General features: G+C 48.6%; 1 protein-coding gene across 7 annotated transcripts in view; it reads left to right on the forward strand.

Moving 5' to 3' along the window:
- Window positions 1–23,541, forward strand: part of DEPDC5 (DEP domain containing 5, GATOR1 subcomplex subunit) — a 49,796-nt gene that overhangs the window by 14,388 nt on the left and 11,867 nt on the right. For 4 of the 7 annotated variants that reach the window (XM_053369631.1, XM_053369632.1, XM_053369630.1 and 1 more), the window contains 16 exons: window positions 242–311; window positions 1,167–1,203; window positions 2,441–2,561; window positions 3,223–3,446; window positions 5,983–6,189; window positions 6,960–7,095; window positions 7,254–7,351; window positions 8,466–8,531; window positions 11,482–11,665; window positions 12,868–13,028; window positions 13,404–13,521; window positions 13,895–14,062; window positions 15,821–16,040; window positions 17,082–17,218; window positions 18,262–18,385; window positions 21,111–21,173. In XM_053369631.1, coding sequence (XP_053225606.1) covers window positions 242–311; window positions 1,167–1,203; window positions 2,441–2,561; window positions 3,223–3,446; window positions 5,983–6,189; window positions 6,960–7,095; window positions 7,254–7,351; window positions 8,466–8,531; window positions 11,482–11,665; window positions 12,868–13,028; window positions 13,404–13,521; window positions 13,895–14,062; window positions 15,821–16,040; window positions 17,082–17,218; window positions 18,262–18,385; window positions 21,111–21,173 — 2,134 coding nt within the window. The remainder of the gene's footprint in view (window positions 1–241; window positions 312–1,166; window positions 1,204–2,440; window positions 2,562–3,222; window positions 3,447–5,982; window positions 6,190–6,959; window positions 7,096–7,253; window positions 7,352–8,465; window positions 8,532–11,481; window positions 11,666–12,867; window positions 13,029–13,403; window positions 13,522–13,894; window positions 14,063–15,820; window positions 16,041–17,081; window positions 17,219–18,261; window positions 18,386–21,110; window positions 21,174–23,541) is intronic. The other 3 variants (XM_053369633.1, XM_053369634.1, XM_053369636.1) reach the window with 3 other exon arrangements.

Raw genomic sequence — 23,541 nt, forward strand, 5'->3', positions numbered from 1 at the left:
AGACCCAGAAACCATGGTCTGAAGCTGGCCTGTTTTGAAAATGTTCAATTTGTTGTAACCTGCAGCCTTTGGTTTATTAAGATTGGAGATGAAATGCTACCACTGAGTCAGAAAGGAGATGGAGTGAATGTGCAAACCCGAGTCTCCCTTGGGCTTGATCCAGTTTGTGTGTGTAGTCGCTAAACCATGGTTTAGTGTTACATGCAAACAGAGCCATTGTCTTTCTACTTCCCTTTTCCAGTTTCTACACTTCCAAAAGCCAGCTCCAGTGTAACAGCTTCACTCCACGGATCAAACTGGCTGCCAGGAAAGTAAGTGGGCTCTGTTAAGACAGGGCTGCCAACCTTTTTTGGGGGGGGCAGTGGGCACATTAGGAAGTTGCACCAGTCACTAAACAGCTGTGAGCTAGGACAAGCAGGAAGAGCAAACCATCTGTCGTGCCTTGTTGATTTTTGAGGGGCTATTTACTGAGACCTTTTGTGGATGCCATAGGAAGTACCAGTGGGCTCACTGACACCTGTGGGCACTACTTTGGCAGCTCCTGATAGAAGAGCATTTTCCTTGACTCGCTTCCTCTCCCCACACCCTTTAGCCAAGTCATGTTGTCATAGTGGGCAGCTTTCCGAATTCCTCATTGGTATGGGGGGGACGACCTCAGCCATCAGGGGTGATCTTTATTCATTTACTTTGGCTGATGCATGAAATGTAGCAGATGCTTCTCTGTAAAAATGCAGTCGCCACAGGCAATTTCAACCTTGCACAATTGAAAGCTGGCTGGTTGAAGTTGCGTGAAATAAAAGCTCCATTTGTACCAGGTTTTCCCAGCACAGAAATTACTTTTAAGCTCTGCACCGAGCTTACTGGGCTCTAGGAGTCTGTTTCTCGACCTTGCTTGAAATGTAAGGAAAGTCGCATGGGGGTGGTTCATATGGAACATGTCCCCCCAAATGCATTTGCACTGAAGGCTTTTAAAACAGTAAGAGTTCACCAAGCACTTCAGTGTGAGATATTTGAGGGGGGGGGTGCATTGGGTGACTGGATGAATTGTCAGAATATTCCTGGTCTGAATCTATGCTTGTAATGCAGTGACCGTTCCATGGCCAAAACTAACTTAAGTTTCCAATGCTTTCTTTCCTTTGCCATTTTTCGTGCCGCTTGGATTCCAGCCGCAGAGTGAAAAACTGAAGAGCAGCAGGGATGCCTGTGAGTAGTCATCCCAGGTTGTTATTGTGAAAGGGTCCTACCTCCATTGATCGTTGACAGATTGGGTTTATATCCTCCAAGGTGGCAGACACGTTTCTCCTCCTTCCCATTTTATCCTCACAACACCCCTGCAAGACAGGTTCAGCTGAGAGGCAGTGAACCGGCCCAAGGTCACCCAGTGAGCTTTGTGGCTGAGTGGGGATTTGAACCCTGGTCTCCCAGGTCCCAGTCTGACGCCCCAACCACTACTCCACGCTGGCTGTTAGAGGCAGTCAATGCCTCTGAGCACCCATTGCTGGGAATCCCAGGTGGGGAGATAGCTGCTGTTGCTTTCAGGTCCTGCTTCCAAAGAGGCAGCTGGTTGGCCACTAGGAGAGCAGGAAATTGGACCACCTTTCGTCTCTACCAGCAGGGGATTTTTTTTTGTAATTAAAGATTTTCTTGATTTTCTTGATTTACAAAAGTGTGTGCAATGTCTCTCATATTTTTTCCCCATGTACCATTTTTACAAATCAGTTTCTTTTTTTAAAAAAAAAGATTTTTATTGATACAACAAGAAAAAACAACACTTAACAGTAGAGACCCAACCTCCCATCTATTCCATATTTCAATTTCATATTACTTATTGCCAATACACACTTTTATCATAATTAAACTTATTCTTAATATATCTAATTTCTTATCTCTACCTTGCAACTATTACTGAAGTTCCTTGAATGCTGCAACAGAATGCTGCAACAGAATTTTACAAATCAGTTTCATTTGTTGAGACATTAGGAAGAAAAGGGGAAAGGGGGGGAAGATGGGTGGGGGTGGGGGTCGGGTGGCGATGTTTCTATTTTACTTACTATTTGTAGGGTTTGGTGTCAGCGTTGCTCGTGCAGGTTCTTTGCTGTTCACTTGTGTTCCTTTGGTGGTGAGGGAGGTTGGGGTTGGCCTAGGGTGTGGTTGTTCATTTGTGGTTGGCTGTGGTGGTCTTTGTTTTCGTGTGTGAGTGGGGTGGGTGGGTGTTTTGGATCAGGTTAGCCATACTGATTTGGATACTGTTGGTGGATTTTTGTCATTGTCTTGTTGGGCTGTGTATGTGATAAAGGGGAGCTGTACCGGGGTGAAGGCATCTTCTTCTATTTGTCAGCCGGGGAAATTCTCACGCTGATATTAGGCCGTTTTGCCCAAGAACGGAGACCAGGTTCTTGAAAGCTGCCCCAGTCAATAACGTGCTGTTACTGCCTTCCAGCTTTGGGAGCCCCGAAAGAGACAGAGAACGCTCTCCCCATCCAAGTGGATTACGATGGTTACGACGCCCAGGTTTTCCGTCTGCCGGGGCCGTCCAGAGCTCAGCGTTGTCCCATCTTCAGGTAAAGAAGCTTGTGAGGCAACGAGCCAAATTGAATGGTGTGCTTATGAGCCATTACCACAATATTACGAATCTGGAGCAGCCTTTGCAAAGGAGGGAGCATAGATCAACACACACACACCCTTCTCCATCACCTTCACATTTCTGCTGGGCTTCCAGTCTGCATCTGCTGTTTTAACCATGAGCGCCATCAAAGCACACCTGGAAAATGGTTTCCCGCTGTATCTTCCCATGGATTCCCCCCCCCCCCCATTTCTTCTTCCTTTTTAAAAAAAAACCTTCATAATCAGCTTACTGTGATTGGTTAATTCAGAGGTGGAGAACCTTTTTTTACTCCAAGGGCCACATTCCCTTCCGGCAGCTTGCTGAGGGCCATGTGCAGAGAAGCAAACACTACATTTGTCGATGTAGGCTTATTTCTGAACACTTAACACCATCAAAGTTTTCAGGAGCACATCTCAGCCAGGCAAAAATGCTTAGGATGCAAATCAGGGCCCGCGTGGCCTGGGGAGCGTTCCAAGGGCCAGCTAGAGATCCTGTGAGGGCCGCATTTGGGCCCCAGGCCTGAGGTTCCCCACCCAAGTTAAGTGACAAAAGGTCTTTGTGACATGACTGGAGCTGGGCCTCTGCCCTCCCTTCCACCTGGTGCTTTTTGCCAGCAGGTCTGTCCGGGAACGAGAGAGCCGCCCCCGGAAAAGCTCCAGCTCCTACGACGTCTCCTGCAGTCCTTCCCTGCAGAGCCGGCCTTTGCCCCCGGAAGAGGTGAGGAGCCAGGCGTCGGACGACAGCTCCCTGGGCAAGATCTCCAACATCCTGATGATCCCCCGCCAGCACCTCCACCTCCAGTATGAAGTCAGCAGCTCCTTGGGCTACACCAGCACCCGAGGTCAGGATGAGGCCCGATGTGAAGCGGGAGCAATTCGTTCCTTTTGAACATATTGTCGTTTCATTTCATACTGTGGATTATTTCATTAGACATTGCCGGCATGTGTCACCTCCCAAAACATACAGGTTTCAGAAAAAATAACATATTTTTTAAGGGAGAAGGCGGCATTTGAAATAAAAAATTATACAGGCAATCCTCATTTTGCACGGGGGTTACGTTCTGGACGTAACCCCCGTGTCGGCAGAGCAAGCGTAAGCCCACTCTGTCCCTTTTCGTGTCCTTATGAGGTTTTTGTGCTACTTCTGGGTTCAACGCTGTGCGCATGTGCACAATTGTGCATCATTCAGACATGCCTAAACCAGTCGTTGCCTGTAATTGTTTTGGTTCAGACCATGGAACCCTTTACACCGATCGACAACACATCCTTTCCCTCTTATAATGCTTTATTATTAAATCAGTAAATTTCATAGTTGCATCCTGTATTTCTTTATTGACGATTATTACAACTTATCCTTTGTGGGTTAAACCACACAGCCTAGGACCTGCCAATCAGAAGGTTGGCGGTTCGAAACCCCGCCACGACGGGGTGAGCTCCCATTGCTCAGTCCCTGCTCCTGCCAACCTAGCAGTTCGAAAGCATGTCAAAGTGCAAGTAGATAAATAGCTACTGCTCCGGCGGGAAGGTAAACGGCGTTTCCGTGCGCTGCTCTGGTTCGCCAGAAGCGGCTTAGTCATGCTGCCCACATGCCCCAGAAGCTGTACGCCAGCTCCCTTGGCCAATAAAGCGAGATGAGCATCGCAACCCCAGAGTCGGTCACGACTGGACCTAATGGTCAGGGGTCCCTTTACCTTTACCTATCCTTTATATTATATATATAAAACCCTTATTTTTCCTTTCATTTCTCTCCCCCCCCGCCCCCGAAACCTGTTTGTAGATTGTTCTGAACTGTCCCCAGGGAGGCCTCCTCACTTCCTGAGCCAGCCTTCATCCCCTTGGCTCATGGCACACCACCTATCTCGCCTGCTCCGTCTTAAGTGCCCTTGTACTCCTTCTCCAATTAACAGCACGTGGAGTGGGTGGCCTACTTCTCTGGCCCACTTATCAAATCATTTAAGGAGGTCAGCTTAGTTGGGGAGCCCCTTGGGACACCCCCCCTTACAGCCTCAAACTGTGGAAAAATTAGCGGCTGTTTTCCCAAGTGGATTTATTGTCTTATCATAGCAGCTTCTTTTTTAGGATCTCCATTTTAAAACATCCCTGTGAGGTCCAGCATTCTCGGGGGTTAGGTAGAGAGCTGGACTTGTCTAGAGGGACTTTAAGATTCAGGGGACCTTGAGCAGGTGGTTCTTTCTCAGCTTCAGGGACCTAAAGCCTCACCGTGGCATTTTGAAGGCAAAAAAATACAGCGAGAAGAAGCTAAAGATCTTGTTTCTTGCCACTGCTTTTAGTTTAATTGTTGGTTATTGTAATCTTGCATTTATTTTAATCTTTTGCAAGCTGATTTGGGTGGCTCCCTTTCGGGGGTGGTAAATAGGGTGCACATTTGTGCATGCATACACATCGTCGTCTAATAACTGGCCTGAAATCAGAGATCTTTGATTGAAAAAGTCATCTGTGGACAGCCAAAGAACTGCCTGTGTTAAGACTGGTGCTTTCACTAAAATAATTCCGATTAAGTTAATTCACTGAATTGGTTCAAAAGGATCCGAATTGCCCCTGCGAGTAGTTCCTATGTTTTCCAGGTAAATTGAACATGAATTAAGTTCCCTTTGCAGTGGACCTTTCTGTGATTTTAAATTCAGTTTAGTTTTGTAGCCATTGCATTTACCATTTTTACCTGTTTGAAGAGTTACGCTGCTGTGTAAGCTTAAAGGTTACAAGGAAAAATAAATACAACAATCATTCATGTTTAATAATAATAGAAAACAAAGACACTAAAGAGCACCCTCTGGACAATGATTTTTCTTATTTCATAAAATTTATTTTTTTAAAAAAACCTTGGTTTGTTAAAAACTAACAAACCTCAAAGCAGTTTAAGATCATTAGTAAAAATGTTCAGAAAGTTAAAACCAGCAATAAACTAAAAGCATATCAGCCATTCTAGACATCTGAGTAGGCTCAATAGGCAGGGAGTTCCAAAGTGCAGGTGCCGCCATACTAAAACATAGATGAACTTGGGTATGTTGCCTTCAAGATGGGTCCTCCTTCCCCCCCACACACACTTTTGCCTGGGCTGGCAGAGCAAATATGTTTACATGCCTGAGTCAGAAACGCCACCCACCATTCCTGCCCCTCAATAGGGTACAATCTCCTCTGAAGCTTTTCAGGTTAAGCCTTGTTGGGGTGAGTGGGTGCTGTGCAAAAGCACCCTGTTTGTGCCCAGTGGGTTCAGTCTGTCTGTTTCCCGTTACAGTCCCACCCGCCAAAATAAATCTGCTGTGTGGGGCATGTGTCTTTACTGGCTGCTTGGTAGGCTCCTTATGTGCCTGTCGGATTCTCCCTATTGACGTGAAGTTTTTGTTGTCGTCATTTCAGATGCCCTTGAGAATATGATGGAGTCCCAGCAGCGAGACTCCAGTGCCCCAGGGAGATTTCACGTCGGGAGTGCCGAGTCCATGCTGCACATCCGTTCGGCTGGGGGCTATGCGCCGCAGAGGGCCCTCATCAACCCCTTTGCCCCCTCCAGAATGCCCATGAAACTCACATCGAACCGGAGGCGCTGGATGCACACCTTCCCCGTGGGTAAGGAGACGGAAGGCTACTAGCCACTTATTGTGGCAGAATGATTATTTGGGACTGCAGCTTCCGCCAACTCTAGCCAGCATAGCCATGTTAGCTGAGGCTGATGGAAGTTTCAGCTCAGAACATCTGGAAGTTACTAGGCTTGGGGATGCTGGGCTGGATCAGGGTTTCCCCAACTTGGGTCTCCAGCTGTTTTTGAACTACAACTCCCATCATCCTTAGCTAGTGTTCAGGAATGATGGGAATTTTACAGCAGTACCTCGGGTTACAGATGCTTCAGGTTACAGACTCTGCTAACCCAGAAATAGTACCTCGGGTTAAGAACTTTGCTTCAGGATGAGAACAGAAATCGCGTGGCGGCAGCGGGAGGCCCCATTAGCTAAAGTGGTACCTCAGGTTAAGAACAGTTTCAGGTTAAGAACGGACCTCCAGAACGAATTAAGTTCTTAACCCGAGGTACCACTGTAGTCCCAAAACAGCTGGAGACTGAGACCGTGAGTTAGATGAACTCTTGGCCTGGTCCAGCAAGGTGCTTCTCATGTTTGGTTCAGGCTATTCATGTGAAAGGTTGCACCCCTTTGACGAACTGCACATTTTTAGACTGCGGCAGGAACACCTCAGGGAACGCAATGTAAACTCGGCCACGTCTGTGTTTGATTTGGTGGGAAATCACTGCTTCAAATGCAATCTTGTGGCATGGAGAGTCGGTGTGGAGTGTGGGAAGAGCTGGTTGACAAACCAAGTGATAACTGAATCCTGTGCTTGGGCAGGTCCTTCTGGAGAAGCCATCCAGATCCACCACCAGACGCGTCAGAACATGGCTGAGATGCAGGGCAGTGGGCAGAGGGACTGGACCCACTCCTCTGCAGAACTGCTGGAGCTGGCCTATCACGAGGCAGCCGGGAGGTGAGGCTGCCCAAAGGGAATACATAGGGGCACTTTCCCCTAAACTAACAACCAAAAGTGGGTCTCGTTGATGGAGCTTTCAGGCATTAGGTCCATACCATAGCAAGTCTGATTCCACCTCAAAATATCTTTAAATGCTTTCCTTTCATTCTCTCCAGGCATGGAGTTTCTCACCATCCAGATGATGGCACTTCCTTCATGAGCTTCAGTGGCATGGAAGATTACTCTAACCAGCTCACTGGCAGCCATGCCACAGGTAATAACGGTTGGCATGAGGCTGGCGGCGGGTGGGCTTTGGTGACTGGGGAAACTCAGCCAGATGTGCGGGGTATAAATAATAAATTATATTGTCGTTATTATTATTATTATTATTATGTGGGCCTGTTCCAAAACTGACCCATAACATACACCTGTCTGGGCGTTCTTCATGGAAGAGCAAATTGCAGGGGCTGTGAGCATCATGTCCCTGCAGTTAGTGCCCACGAGGTTAAACTGTGGAACTCACTCCCACAAGAGGCAGTGATGGCCACCAATTTAAATTGCTTTAAAAGAGCATTAGACAAATCCATGGAGGAGAGGGCTATCAATGGCTACTAGCCATGACGGCTGTGCTCTGCCTCCACAGTCAAAGACAGCAATGCTTCTGAATCACAGTTGCTGGAAGCCTCAGGAGGGGAGAGGGCTCTTGTGCTCGAATCCTGCTTGCTGGCTTCTTCCCATTGGAGGATCTGTTTGGCCACTGTGAGAACACAAGGCTGGACTAGAAATGTTCTGTGGCTCACGAAAACCCTCTCTGCACCTCCTGTCATGGCGAAGGTCTCTTTTGTCGGTGAATTTCTACTCAATATTGATCCAGAGTAGATTCCAGTGTATAGTTAGCAGAGTAAAAACTTAAGTACATTGCAGGATTCCCAAGAAAGTAGACTAGAGGCAATTAATATTTCATCCAGCAGAGCTTTACGGCTACTGAAGGCAAATGAGCATAATGGTCACAAATCCAATTCATTCAGGATTAGCACTGTCCATAAGAAATCCAGTTGCAGCAGACTTAACAATCACTTATAATGACTAAAACCTTAACACTAAGCATACTATATATAGAACACCACACCGGAAGGAAAGAGAGATAGAAAAGAGTGAAACTCGGTCTCCTTCTGGCCTCACGATTATAGTCAGCATGACCTTGACAGAAAGAGGTAACAGAACCAGTTTAAGCCAGCTGTGCTCAGCTTCTATGAAGGAATAACCCAAACATCATGAACCTTCTGCTTGTTTCTTTCACACAGAACCCTCTTGAATTTATTAGAATAGGAAAGATCAATACTCTCTGTACTAAGAAATGCAAGCTGACATCTTTTCCCTTCTTTCAGGAATGAATGCCCGAAGCCAGAACAAGGACTCCCTGGAGAGCGCCGTCTCTAACTCTCCAGATCCGAGTAAGAGCAGTGATGGCAGGGTTGGGGAGGAGGAGGTTGGTCTGTGTAGATGAGGGCAAAAGCGAGAGAAGCACTTCCAGAGTCCCAAGGGCTCCCGATCGCCTCCAGTTCCTTTTGCTCCCTCTCTCCAAAGTGGTAAGTTTTTGGGATAGGGCTTTCCTTCCATCTGGGATTTTCCCATACAGAAGCTGTGGGGACGCAGTCCCACCGAGGAAGGCTTCTGGTTGCTCAGTGACCGGATCTTCAGCTGTCGGGAACATCCCAGAATATTTGTCTGAGAGCGAGCAACACTAACCGCAGCGTTTAAATCTGCCTGGGTAAGGGAACTGGGGGACGCGGGTGGCGCTGTGGGTTAAACCACAGAGCCTAGGACTTGCTGATCAGAAGTTGGCAGTTCGAATCCTCGCAACGGGGTGAGCTCCCGTTGCTCGGTCCCTGCTCCTGCCAACCTAGCAGTTCGAAAGCATGTCAAAGTGCAAGTAGATAAATAGGTACCACTCCGGCGGGAAGGTAAACGGCGTTTCCGTGTGCTGCTCTGGTTCGCCAGAAGTGGCTTAGTCATGCTGGCCACATACCCCAGAAGCTGTACGCCGGCTCCCTCAGCCAATAAAGCGAGATAAAGCACTGCAACCCCAGAGTCGGCCACGACTGGACCTAATGGTCAGGGGTCCCTTTACTTTTACTTTAAGGGAACTGGTGGAAAGGGTTGTTTGACTGTCTCCTCATTTACTATCTGTGAACCTTGAGCAGGGCAAATGTATTGTTAGACTAATGAATGTTGACCTGTGAGAAGTTGGGGGAGGCAGAATCCCCTGCCTGGGACCTTATCTTCCCCCGCTGGCACCCCGTCTGGGTTGCTGGGTTCACCGTGTCTTAATTCTAAGAACAGGGTGACATACTTAACTGGTTTTTCTGTTCCCGCATACAGGAAGGCTTTCTCCTTGACACACTTGAGTGCTTTGATATTGAATCTTTTAGAAGGCAGACGTAATAAAGTTGCTGGACAGCCCTTGTAATAATGAAGAGGCAGTTTTACATCTCCTTTTCAAATGCAATTTTTATTGAGGAGGCTTGGAAGTGAATGGAGAAAACTGCTCTACCCCCTTGCACATACTTTGCCAGGTTGCCCGTTCAGAGTCATTTGCGGGACTGTTTTATCGGAGGGCTGCGATTCTTCAATCACAGAGTCGATTGCAAAATTCTTAAATGGAAGGATTTTGCTTAGGCGGCCTATGATTGTTTTTTGCGTTTCCCCCTCAGAGAGCTGTGAGGCTCTTGCAAATTGCAGCTGTTCTGGGTGGAGACCAGAGCACAGTCTGTGCCCTGGGATGGAAAGAGGGAAGCTAGATTGCTCATGCTCTGGAACCTGAGTACAATTCCCACTCCACAACAAAAAACTTTGGTCCTAGGGCTTGATCTGCCTGCCATTTAAAAGTGGGTCTCCGTGTAAATTTGCCTTCTGTTTGGATTTATTGTGCCCATCTTCTGTGATCAATAATATCTGCCAAGCCCAGAGTGTCTTGCGAGGCTTACTCCGATGCAGGAATTTGCCCTTGATGGCTTAGCCTTGGAACATAGGTAGGACTTGAGGGAAGTGTTTCTCTGAGCATGTGTAGAGTGCTTTTCCCTCATGGGTGTGGGAACCAGCCCAAGTAGCTGCTCTGACAACCCTGGTTAGCAGGAGATGAGCCCCACGAACCCTCTCCTGGGTGCAGATGCCATTCTCCCTTTAGATTGCCTTCTGTCTTTCGTGCTGTTGAGCCAGACTTACGCATCTTGAGTGTGGGAGAGAGCACTATGGGGAAATGAGTCCCCCATCTTCGTCTCCTCCTTCTGCACCTGTCAGCTGGCTCAGAAGGTGCAAAGAATGTCCTGCCCTGGCCACTAGGCTGGGGATGCAGAGGGGCTTTTGGCCGAGAGGAGTCTTTGATGCAGCCCGTGCCCAGAGTGTGGAGCAACTGGCGGCTTTGATCCTGTGAGCTCTGCTTCCTTGGGAAGCTTCTCCCCTTTTAGGGCAAATGGGGGGCACTGCGCCTGCAGCCATATCCTCCCAAGTCTGCCTGCCTTCTTAGTGGGTGGCTCTGCCTGCCTTTGGCCTGGGTGCCTCCTACCACTGGCCTCCCTGCCAGTTCCACCCACTGGCAAGGGTCACCCCAGCAAGATCCCCCTTTTCACTATTCCCCCAGATCCCTTCTTACCTCCCTGTGCTGCTCATTCTTTCCTTTTAAATTTTTTTCTGTGCTTGCTTTTCCTGCTGCTGCTGCTGCTGCTGCTGCTGCTCTAATGAGTGTGCAACTTCTGCTGGGTGCAGGCCGCTCTGCTGCCCTCTCTTAGCCCTCCTCTCTTTCTCTGGCACTTTGACAAAGGAGGAGAAGGGTCTTCTCCCTCTCCTGTTCTGGGCTTGGAATACGGGTGTTGTCCTGCACTTCTTCATTCATTCGCCTTGGGATGCTTTTAATAGCTGCTGTTGTTTTTTAATTCCTGCAGCTGCTGTATTGGTTCGAGTTTACAAATCGAAAGGCGAATTGAACTGTTAATTAACTTTATTTTTATTCCCAGTTGCATGATGGGAGTGAATCGGCATGGCCACTGTGTTGTTTAACAAACTCTGTCTTTCTTTCCCTACCTTCCTCCCCTCTTCCTCGACCCTTCCTCCCACCTCATTTTCCCATCCTGAACAATTTTCATTCTCCTGCCCCATGCAAATCTATCTTTTTCTTTCTTTCTTTCTTTCTTTCTTTCTTTCTTTCTTTCTTTCTTTCTTCCTTCCTTCCTTCCTTCCTTCCTTCCTTCCTTCCTTCCTTCCTTCCTTCCCTTTTCCCATTTTTTTGCTTCTGTGGCACTTTATTCTCCTCCTCCTCCTCCTCCTCTCTTTTTCTCTCTCCTTCCTCCCTCGCACTGATGCCCAACCCACCCCCATTGCCTTCCGCCCGGTGATGAAACGAGGCAGTTCTGACGCTGTCTGCTCCCCCCGTAGTGCCAGGCTTCTGTTGTACAGTCGGGGTGGACTGGAAGTCTCTTACCACGCCCGCCTGCCTCCCCCTCACCACGGATTATTTCCCGGACCGCCAGAGCCTTCAGAACGACTACACCGAAGGGTGCTATGACCTGCTGCCCGAAGCAGATCTGGACAGGTACGCTTACCCTGTGGCTGAAATCGGAGAGCTGTCCCTGTCCCATTGGGTGCTTTGGGATGCTGAACTGGCTGGGCTAGGCTGGGCCTGGCCACCAGTGGCTGGAGAAATGGCAAGTAATTGGGAGGGCAGGGGGGTCACGGCCAGGCCAGCTTCTTCCAGGTAGTGCCCCTGGTGGGGAACATGAGAAGAGCCCTGTTGAATCAGGCCCATGGCCCATCTAGCCCAGCCTCCTGCCCTCACAGTCGCCAACCAGATGTCTTCTTCTGGGAAACCCCACAAGCAGGACTTGAACAACAAGAGCCCTCTCGCCTCCTGGGGAGGCAGACCATAGCTGTCATGACTAGGAACTGTCAGTAGTCCTCTCCCCAACAAATTTGCCCAATCCTCTTTTCCCCCCAAATTTTTTTATTCATTTTATAACACAAATAAACAATACAAATGTGAAGATTTTTATGGTAAAAGTAAGTGTGATAAAGGGACGTGGATGGTGCTGTGGGTTAAACCACAGAGCCTAGGACTTGCCAATCAGAAGGTTGATGGTTCGAATCCCCGCAACGGGGTGAGCTCCCGTTGCTTGGTTCCTGCTCCTGCCCACCTAGCAGTTTGAAAGCACGTCAAAGTGCAAGTAGATAAAGAGGTACCACTCCAGCGGGAAGGTAAACGGTGTTTCCATGCGCTGCTCTGGTTCGCCAGAAGCAGCTTAGTCATGCTGGCCACATGACCCGGAAGCTGTACGCCGGCTCCTTCAGCCAGTAAAGCGAGATGAGTGCCACAACCCCAGAGTCGGTCACAACTGGACCTAATGGTCAGGGGTCCCTTTACCCTTTAAGTGTGATAAAAAAATGGTTAAAAATTATGATACATGAAACTGCTAAAGATGAGGTAAAATGAAAATCAGACAGGTGGGACTTGGGGAAGCTCACCTAACAATGTTTAGAAAAAATAAGGATAAGACAAGAATTTGTATTGTTTGTATGCCCAATCCTCTTTTAAAGCCATCCAAAGTGGCAGCCATCACTGCCTCCCGTGGCGGCAAATTCCACAGTGCAGCTATGCGCTGCGTAAAGGAAGACTTCCTGAATCTTCCAGCCTCCCCCTTCATGCAGAAAGCCGTCTGGTTGGCTGCTGTGGGAAGAGGGTGGTGCCTGATTGCCTGCCTGAGGTAGGGACAACTCACTGCCTGCCTTTTCCCTTCTCAGGAGGGACGAGGAAGGTGTGCAGATGACGGCCCAGCAAGTGTTTGAGGAGTTCATATGCCAGAGGCTCATGCAGGGCTACCAGCTCATCGTGCAAAGCAAGCCTCAGAAGCCGCCTGCAGCCGTCCAGCCGCCTCTCAGCAGCAGCCCCTTGTACAGCAGAGGTGAGGGCCTGCCCAAGACCCTCTCTTCCTCCTCCTCCTTCTCCTCCATTTTAAGGAGGGAGATTAATGAGTTCAGATTAGCCCTTGGTTGACTTGGAAATGCAGTTGAGCAATGGTGGGAGACCAGCCCTCTTCCCAGGCTATGCCTGTGCAACACCCCTCACCAGCTTTGCTTTGCACCCTCCTGGAGTGTTTTTGCCTGGCTGGGATGTGTCATTGAGCTCTGATTGTGTCTCTGGCTTGCCGGATGGAGGGGAGAGTTGGTGGCGGTGTGTGCATGTGTAGAAAACAGCCTACTGTACGGCGTTAACATGTTTTTATTGCTGCAAACCACTTTGATATATATATATTTACGATACCCTTCCTACACACCAGGCCTCGTGTCTCGAATCCGGGCTGAAGAGGAGGACCAGTACTGGCTGAGCATGGGGCGCACCTTCCACAAAGTGATATTGAAGGACAAAATCATTACCGTCACTCGGTATTTGCCAAAGTGAGTAACTTCGGCAGCCTTAGATCAGGAGTGAGGAACCCTTTTTGGCTCTGTGTGCCAGAATACCACCCACCTGTCAGAATCTCTTGCGTGAGGTTTCCAGGTTCAGTAACCATAGCGCAAGGGGCGTCGCGAGCCATACACTTCACAAGCCTCCCACGCTTTTCATTTCCACCTTGGATGATGGAACAAGTCCCTTTCCTCCAAGGCACAGTGTTTGGTTCATTATATATAGGGGGTGAGGTGATCTTCTGGGTACTGATCTTTAGATGGAACTCCAGGGCCAATGTGGACTAGCTGCTTGGCTTTAAAAAATATGAAAACAAAAAAGCTTGTGGGTTTGAGTTGCCAAGGTTTTCTCTGTTCTCTTTAGGTATCCGTATGAATCAGCCCAGATAAACTACACCTACAGCCTGTGCCCTTCCCACTCTGACTCTGAGTTTGTCTCTTGCTGGGTTGAGTTTTCCCATGAGAGGTTAGAGGAATACAAGTGGAATTACCTGGACCAGTACATCTGCTCCGCAGGTTCAGAGGATTTCAGGTAAGTGCTGAGCAGCCTTCAGTGACCTGGTGCTCTCCAGGCATGTTTGAAATTCACCAGTCACATTTTGCACCTGGCTACTGGCCACTTGCGACCAAGTGAAGATGCCTGAGTGCCAGGATGGTGCCTGACGTCTCCACCATCTGGAAGTGCATGCCTGGGGATCCTTGGATTTTCCCTCTTTTCACACACGTAACAACACATCCTATAGAATTCTACCTGTGATATTTTATCTGCATGATCAGAACAAATTTCAGGAAACAAAACGTTGCATTGAAAAATACGACTTTTGAGCCATCCAGCCACAAAATGGCAATAAGACATTCTGTTTCGGCAACTTTAACCCTGGTTTAAGGAGACATTTGGTACCTAGCTTATATATCTTGAGTTTTTAACACTGATCTCTAGCTGTGTTCAATATCAGTTCCGCAGAAGAATAGGATGAACTCCTAAAGCAACATAAAAGTGTTTCTTTTGATACTTTTAGGCTTGTTTTCTTCTAGTTATTTGGGCGATTTGTCTATGTCTGGCTGGCTGCTCCCTATATTGCATGGAAAACTTACTTGTGTTGGATTTGTGTGTGTTCTGCTTGTGACTGCTCTGCATCTTTTTTAGTGTAACAGACTTGTTTTGTTTTGTTTTGTTTTTAAAAAAGAAGCCCACAACTCTGGTCTCCAGAGCGTGGCAGCAACCCAATACAGCCACTGCAGCTCCTGCATCAAGCTTGAGAAGGAGATGCTTCAGTGAGGATCTTCTTGTGTGCAGCCAGAGGGAGCCATGCTGACCTCTGGGCTGCAGGCTGGCCAGCAGCCCCTTTGCCCGGTTGCCCCACGTGGCCAGGAAGCATCCCCTCCTGGCACCCAAACTCTGAAGTAGCATGAGAGTTTGGCTCCTCCTTTTCTGCCAGGCTGCAAGGGGTGAGCACAGATGGGCAGGAAGAGGTGTAGAAATCTGTAAAATATGTTTGCAAGGTTGGTTGCCTGATACTTAACTCAATTTGAGCAGCTTGGCAGACGTTTGCCATACATGACACAGAATCGGAAAATTTTAGAATTGGGAAGGGTCATCCTGCAAGGCAGGAATCGTAGCCAAAGAATCCCTGACAGATGGCCATCCAACTTCTTGTTTAAAATCCTCCAGTGAAAGAGAGTCCACTACCTTCCAAAGGAGCCTGTTCCAGTGTCGAATGTCTCTCACCATCTGGAAGTTCTTCCTAATCTTTAGTTGGAATCTCCTTTATAGTGGTACCTCGGGTTACAGACGCCAGTGTGGTGCAGTGGTTAAGAGCGGTAGACTCGTAATCTGGTGAACCGGGTTCGATTCCCCGCTCCTCCACATGCAGCTGCTGGGTGACCTTGGGCTAGTCACACTTCTCTGAAGTCTCTCAGCCCCACTCACCTCACAGAGTGTTTGTTGTGGGGGAGGAAGGGAAAGGAGAATGTTAGCCGCTTTGAGACTCCTTTGGGTAGTGATAAAGCGGGATATCAAATCCAAACTCTTCTCTTCTTCAGGTTACAGACTCCGCTAACCCAGAAATGGTACCTCGGGTTAAGAACTTTGCTTCAGGATGAGAACAGAAATTGTGCTCTGGTGGTGCGGTGGCAGTGGCTAAAGTGGTACCTCAGGTTAAGAACAGTTTCAGGTTAAGAACGGACCTCCAGAATTCTTAACCCGAGGTACCACTGTATTGTCCAAAGACATACACACATTATGATTTCCATGTATTTCTCCACCCCACCCCCCTTGGCTTCCCCCCAGTCTCATTGAGTCGCTCAAATTCTGGCGGACTCGCTTCCTGCTGCTGCCGGCCTGCATCAGTGCCACCAAGCGCATCATGGAGGGCGAGGCGCACTGCGACGTCTACGGGGGCAAGGCTCGCTCGGACGAGGAGGAGTGGCAGCTCCTGGATGGCTTCATCCGCTTTGTGGAGGGGCTGAACCGCATCCGCAGGCGCCACCGGTCGGACCGGATGATCCGGGTGAGCCGGTGACCTGAGCCAGCGCTCTGTGAATTTTTGTGGGCCCATTCACACATTCTTCAAGGCGTATCTGGGCCTTGCAGCCAGCATGCTGACTTTTGGCAGGGAGCTGCTGCCAGCCCCGGCTCCCTTGCGAGCCTACCTGTTTGTGATGCTCGTCAGTCTTTATACCACTCATGCTTTTTCTCCACACCCTTGCCAGATTTTAATTCTTATGGGAGTCAAACAGGTATAAAGCTGATGTAACAAGTTCCTAGTGGAGACTGAACTGAGGACCTTGATATTGTATGTGGGCTGGAACTGGTCTGTGACCGAAATAATAAAATTCATTCATGAGCTAAGGAGGGATTTTTCTAATCACAGTCCTACAGTTGAAGAGCTACTGAAACATCATGTGACTTAATACCTGTGGCTCCATGGTAGAGTACAGGCCTCTCCCCACAATGTGGGAGTTACATTCCCAGGTAACGCACATGTGCATGAAATTGTGTATAGTGGGGAACAGCCTCAAAAAAGCCCAGAAACATGCTCTAAACCTCTGCAAACCCTTGAAAAAAAAACCTTAAAAAAACCAGCAGCACTTACCAGACTGGCACGAATCACTCCCTACAAACCATTCTCAAACTCCCAACTCTCCACAGGCCTCAAAGGTCAGTGCAAAGGCTTATGGGATTGAAGTTGCCAAGGCTAGCCATTTCCCCACTCTTTTTGCGCCATTTTGCAGTTTAAACCGATTAATGATTTCCCAGTGCTGCACGTATGCATGGCCGCATGCGAGTCAAACACAGGTAACTGGGGAGACTCCTGTACCGGCTCTGCATTCAGAAAGTCCCAGGTTCAGTCTCTGTTGGCATCTCCAGACTCCCTGCCTTAAAGACTAAGGAACCACTGCCAGCCAGTGTCGGGAGTACTGACCTAGCCAGACCAATACTCTTCACTTAGTATAAGTCAGATTACGATGTTCTTGTGACCTTTTTGTTTTCTCTTTGTGTTTCCCCCTCTTCCCTTTCCATTGCCCCCCAATGATCCCTTTCCATTTAGAAAGGGACCACTATGAAAGGCTTGCAGATGGGGGGTCCGCTTTCCGCTCATTCTTTGGAACCGTCCGGGCCTCCCCCTCTGGGTAAGAAGGGGACCTCTGCGCTCTCGGCTCTGCTGGAGATGGAAGCCAGCCAAAAGTGAGTTGGGACACTAAGCAATGTGTTGAGTGTCATGATTTATTTTTTTAAAAAAATAGTTTTTATTAAGAATTTCAACATAACAAATTTTCAAAAACATATCATCTTCATTTCCCCCCTCCCCGAGAGAAACCCTCCCACTCACCCCCAGACTTCCCTCAGCTCCTCTCTCTGGTTTTTCAACACATATTACTCTCTGCATATTATAAAATTGTAAAGATCCTTAAATTATCTCTCTATTATGTTAACAATAATAAATGTAAGTATGTTTATTCAAAGGGTGTCCTGAATTCTACTCATATTGATCCAGAGCAAATTCCAGCATATAATTAGCAGAGTATAATCTAAAACATGTTGCTGGATTCCCAAAGGCATAGACTAGAGGCAATTAATATTACATCCAGCAGAGCTTTACTGCTACTGGAAGGCAAATGAGCATAACGGTCACAAATCCAATACATTCAGGATTGGCACTGTCCATAAGAAATCCAGTTGCAGCAGTATGCTGCAACTTAACAATAACTTATAATAAGACTAAAACCTTAACACTAAGCATACTATATACAGAACACAACACCAGAAGGAAAGAGAGATAGAAAAGAGTGAATCCCAGACTCCTTCTGGCCTTATTATTAGAGTCAGCATGACCTCGACAGAAAGAGATAACAGAACCAGTTTAAACCAGCTGTGCTCAGCTTCTCTGAAGGACTAACCCAAACATCATGAACCTTCTGCTTGTTTCTAGGCAGAATAGGAACTTACGTGTCAGCTACAAACTTCCAGCTTGCACCTGTTTGTATCATGCAGAGAAGCTTCCAGAACCCCCTTGAATTAATTAGAATAGGAAAGATCTCTCCACATCAGATCAGTACTTTCTGAACCAGAGCAACTGACGTGACTTTGTACAACAGGCCACATTCTGCACAGAAACACACATGCAGGTTGAAATGGTCGAGTGGGCAGCCAAACTGTTCTTGTGGTTACTGCCCACAAATAAGAAGTGTGAGTTCATCCCTCCGTTCTGCCTGCACTTTCTTCTCCAGGACCCTGGGAGAGCAGCAGGCGGCGGCGGCAGCAGCAGCACTTGCTGGGAAGAGCTCCAGCCAGCCAGCCGAGAACAGCAGCAGCATGGCCATGACACCGACGTATGTGGACAGTCCACGCAAGGTAAGGACACAGCCTCTGGGACTTGGTTTCAAAGAGGCTACGTTTGCCCCATGCATGTTGCTGGCATGGACCCATCTGCTAACTCTTCCAGCCAAGCTGTAGCCTCACTTGCTCCATGCGGGGTCATGACTCTGTTGTCTGTGTGAGGGAATTCCAGAGGGTTTGACCACACCGTCCGGGAAAGCATAAAGAGACATACAGTGGTACCTCGGGTTACAGATGCTTCAGGTTACATATGCCTCCGGTTACAGACTCCGCTAACCCAGAAATAGTACCTCGGGTTAAGAACTTTGCTTCAGGATGAGAACAGAAATTGCGCCACGGCGGCGCAGCAGCGGGAGGCCCCATTAGCTAAAGTGGTGCTTCAGGTTAAGAACAGTTTCAGGTTAAGAACGGACCTCTGGAACAAATTAAGTACGTAACCAGAGGTACCACTGTAATGAGGAATCTTGAGTGGTGTCTGTAACAGCTTCCGGTTTGGATGACTTTAAAAGTGGGGTTCATCCCGTTTACTGAGAATAATACCATCAGCGGCTGCAAGCCAGTGATAGCTGTGCTCTCCCTTCTCTGTCAGAAGCAGTACACTGGGGAACCACAAGTGGGGAGAGCACTGCTACGTTCACATCCTGCTTGCGGTTGTCTTCCTTTTGGACTAGATGGGCCATTGGCAGGCTCTTCTTGTGTTCTTACATGTGTACGTAGCCTTGTGCAAATGAGTGTCCATGAGGAACTATTTGCAGCCCTTCCGCTTCAGCAGAATCCATCCAGTCCCTTTGGCTTGGTCCAGCTGCTGTGTTTTTGTTTTTGTTTTACACTGGCTTCTTCAAAACTTAACAAAAACACGGGTGGACGGGGAGTTTCTCTGGGTCAGCCAGGCTACCTGGATTTGCGAATCCTTTAAAGGAGAGAGGGTGAAGGTGTGAAATAGGGAGCTGGTTTGGAAAAGATGTCGGACGGCCGTCCTCCCAAGCCTTTGTAAATGTTTGCCATGCTGAAGGGCCTTTGCATTGGTGTTTCATTGTGATCTATCGGCTGTGCGGAGCACTTAACCAGGTTGAAATTAAAATAAGCTGAATGTGCTGACATTCTATACCTTTTCTGATAACATCGTCGGCCTGGATAGCTCAGTTGGTTAGAGTGTGGTGGTGCCAGGGTTGCAGGTTCGATCTCCATATGGCAGTGGTGGCCAAACTTGGCCCTCCAGCTGTTTTGGAACTACAGTTCCCATCATCCCTGGCCACTGGTCCTGTTAGCTAGGGATGATGGGAGTTGTAGTCCAAAAACAGCTGTAGGGCCAAGTTTGGCCACCACTGCCATATGGGTACAGCTGCATAGTCCTGCAATACAGGGCACTGGACTAGATCCTCAGGGTCCCTTCCATTTCTACAATTCTGTGATTCTATGAAGGGCAGAGGATTGGAGCTCTTGGGAGTTTTAAAAGTGCATCGCATTATTATCCCAGTATTGCAGAGAATGGGCTGAAGCTGTAGCCTTGCTTCTGCTGTCAACTGGCAAAGTAGCCTCAGGCAAGGTTTAAGATGGAGTTAATGCAGTTCCCATGCTTAGTCACACCACGCTAGGAGTCACCTTGGCTCTTAAGACCCAGGTTGCGTATCTAGGAAACTGCTGCACCAAGAAAGGCATTGGATGGGCCGTCATGGAGCAAAGGCCTCTCGTGATCACATGTAAAAAACTTGGAGAAACTCCACCCTCCCAGTGAAACGGAGAAATAAAGTTATGCATGGCATACAGTGAAACTCAATGTTGGAGAATTCAGGATGGGCGAAAGAAAGTTCTTTTTCACACAAGAATTAAACTTCCAGAGGCAATGATGGCCAACAGCTTATAAGAGTCTTTGAAAGAGGATTCAACAAATCGATAGAGGGGGATAAGGCTATGTTCTCACTCCACTGGTGGAGACAGTAAATGCTTCTGGATACCAGTTGCTAGAAACCACAGAAGGGGAGAGCACTGTTGTACTCAAGTCCTGCTTGTGGGTTTCCCTTGGCAACATACAGTAGACCTCCCTGCTCCAGGAAAGACACCCCCTTGCGCCCCTTCCCCATACTTTGAATGGATGGTGTGCCTGCAGGAAAGCGGGCGTGTTTTGCATGCCTTCCCATTGCTATGCAACCTTCCTTGCTTCTTGAAATTAAGAGCCCCCATGCTGTTATGCTAGGACCTTGTGCCTTTTGCTGCAGCTCAGCAGGAAAAGTCCAGAATGTGGACAGGGATTGAGCACAAAATTTGGTTTGCTTGGAATCTCGGTTTGCTTGCTTGCTTGTCCGTTTGTTTGAAGGGCAAGTTTCTAGCCCTCATGCCTGAGAGGAAAGCATGCGGGAGATGCTTGATGAAATCCCAGACACCAGAGGGGTGGTGGAATTAGATGTTTCATGCCTGCAAGAAGCGTCTGTGTCATTTCGCTCTTCCCATGGCAAGCAAAGCAGATTCAAGATGCAGAGGTCATGCATGCTGCAGAATTTTGATTCCCAGGGTGCATGGATCCCTAATGACTTTGTTTTCAGGGTGGCTTCAAACTGCTTGCTCTTTTCACCCTGGGGGAGGCTCCTCTCTGGGTGCTGGAGGTGTTTCCTCCCCCTTCCTTGCCGCCTCCTTTGCCCTTCCTCCTCTTCCTGATGGTGACAGTTCTGCACAAATGTGTGTCTTCCTCCCCCATCTTGTTCCTGCTGCTGCCACCCACGGCTTTTTGCTCTGATGCCTTCAGGATGGGACCTTCTTTGTGGAGTATGTCCGGAGCCCACGCACAGCATCTGCCTTCCACACGCAGGTCAGTTTCCTGACAGGCCCCTGCTGTCCCTTGGCGCAGCTGGTCTTTTTAGTGGAGCCCCATTATATCTCCCTCTGCTACCACTTCTGTTCTGCTCTTCCTGGGTGCTTATGGAACTCCCTCCTACTGGAGGCAGTGATGCTGGGATTGCTTTAAAAGAGGGTCAGGCAAAACAACAGAGGAGAATAAGGATATCAATGGCCACTGGCCATGACGGCTATGCTCTGCTTCCACAGTCAGAAGTAGCAATGCTTCTGAATGCCAGTTTCTGCAAGCCACAGGAGGGGAGACTCCTCTTGCACTCATCCCATGCTTGCAGGTTTCCCAGAAGGGGCAACTGGTTGGCCTCCTTGAGGAACTGGAGGCTGGACTAGATGGGCCAGTAGCCTGATGTCCTCTCTCCTATTGGGCCTTGAGGGTTCTGCATCCCAGGAGGCTCACACCGTCTTCTGCGGCCAGGCAAGACCTTTTTTTCGGTGCGTGACCTGCTTCTAATGGTTTTGAGAGGCAGAGGATGCTGGAGGTGGAGGGAGGGAGGACGAAAGTGCCATTGGGAACATGCAGTACCGGTTAATATATAATGAGAGCTGTTCGTTCCTCTTCAGAGAAGGCTGGAGAGGATCCAGGGTGAGGCTGGCTCTGCAATTCCAAGCAGAGCATCTGTTCCTCCTGGCTGCTGAGACAGTGTCATGTAGGTGGTGAGGGGGGAGGGTGTGAAGTGCGGGGCAGCGGGGAGGTGTCACATAAGCTGGGCCTGCAGGAAGCCATCCGTCCCCAGGCGGGGAGGGGGCTGCAATGACGTTATTCGTGCCTCTTTCCCCCACCCTCCCTTTTTAATCGTGTTTTGTTGCCTTCTTGCAAAGTGAAATATAGTCAATAGAACTTAAATAACTGCTTAAATAACCTGAAGAGGGTTTCTTGTGTTCAGAAAGATAATGAAGGTTGCAAATCACCCGACTGTGGTGTGAATTGAAACGCCTCTGGGAAAACAAAAAACAGATTGTCTCTCAACTCGGAAACCTGATTTAGAGATGGTGGTGGAGGGTTTTGAAAGCGGCTGAGATTTTGTTTGTCGCCTTCATCTCCCACCTTTTTCTTCAAGGAGTTCAAGGTCACGTACATGGTTCCCCCTTTCCTCATTGAATTCCCACAACAACCCTGTGAGGTAGGTCAGGCAGGAACAGACCTGAGGCCAGGCCTAGTGACCTTTGTTGCCGAGTGGGAAATTGAGCCCTAGTCTCCCAGGTCCAAGTCGGATGCTCTACCATTGAACCACACCTTCAAAGGAATTAGGAGGACGCTATCCGTTAACGATTGCTTATGAAATTAGATGGAAGTTTTGCTCAGCGTCGGAACAGATTCATAGATGCTCAAGACAATCATTAATTTTAAGACCTTAATTTGGACTGCGATGGCTCCCTCTCTTTCCTTAGCCCTGCTGCCGACTGAGGCCTTCAGTGCATCATTTGTGCGCATGAATCCCAGTGCCTCATCTACCAAAGCTTTGACATACTGTGTTGTTAGCAGCAGATGGGATCCGTTTTGGGGGCAGCTGGCCTCGTTTTGACGCGGAGGCTTTTGAGGCTTTCATTCCTTCCAGAAGGTTCTTTGTTGTTCATTCCACCGCAACTCCCAAGCCTTCCCTTGGATCGTCCCACTTTCCAGTCCTTGGGCAGGGGGGAAACGTTCTGTGTCATCACACAAGCTGCAAGCCCGACTGGTTGGAGGGGAGGAGGAGGAGAACGTCTCAGCTCCTGTCCCTTTCCCCGAAAACGCAAATTTTATGTTATTGCATTTCAAACCACCTTTTTTTCCTCCTAAGGAGCTCCAGGTGACGTACATGGTTCCTCCCCTCCTCATTTAACCCCCTCCCCCCAACAACCCTGTGAGATCCCGTATTTTTCGCTCTATAAGACGCACTTTCCCCCTCCTGAAACGTAAGGGGAAATGTGTGTGTGCCTTATAGAGCGAATGCAGGCTGCGCATCTATCCCAGAAGCCAGAAGAGCAAGAGGGATCACTACGCAGCTTCAGGGATAGCCACGCAAAGCCTCTTGAGCGCAACTGGAGCGCTCCTCCCTCTTTGCTCAAGAGGCTTTGCGTTGCTTTCTTTTTTCTTGTTTTCCTCCTCTAAAAACTAGGTGCGTCTTATGGTCGGGTGCGTGTTGTACAGCGAAAAATACAGTAGCTTGAGCTACGAGGCAATGATTGGCCCATCCAAGGTCACATGCCTAGTGAGCTTCATAGTTAAGTGGGGATTCGAACCCTGGTCTCCCACATCCTAGTTCCAACATGCTAACCACTACACTGCACTGGCTCTCTTGAGGCTTATCTTAAACAGAAGAGGCAGCTCGCACAATTTCGTAATC

The sequence above is a fragment of the Podarcis raffonei genome, chromosome 16, assembly GCF_027172205.1.
Source record: "Podarcis raffonei isolate rPodRaf1 chromosome 16, rPodRaf1.pri, whole genome shotgun sequence".
Lineage (NCBI taxonomy): Eukaryota > Metazoa > Chordata > Lepidosauria > Squamata > Lacertidae > Podarcis > Podarcis raffonei.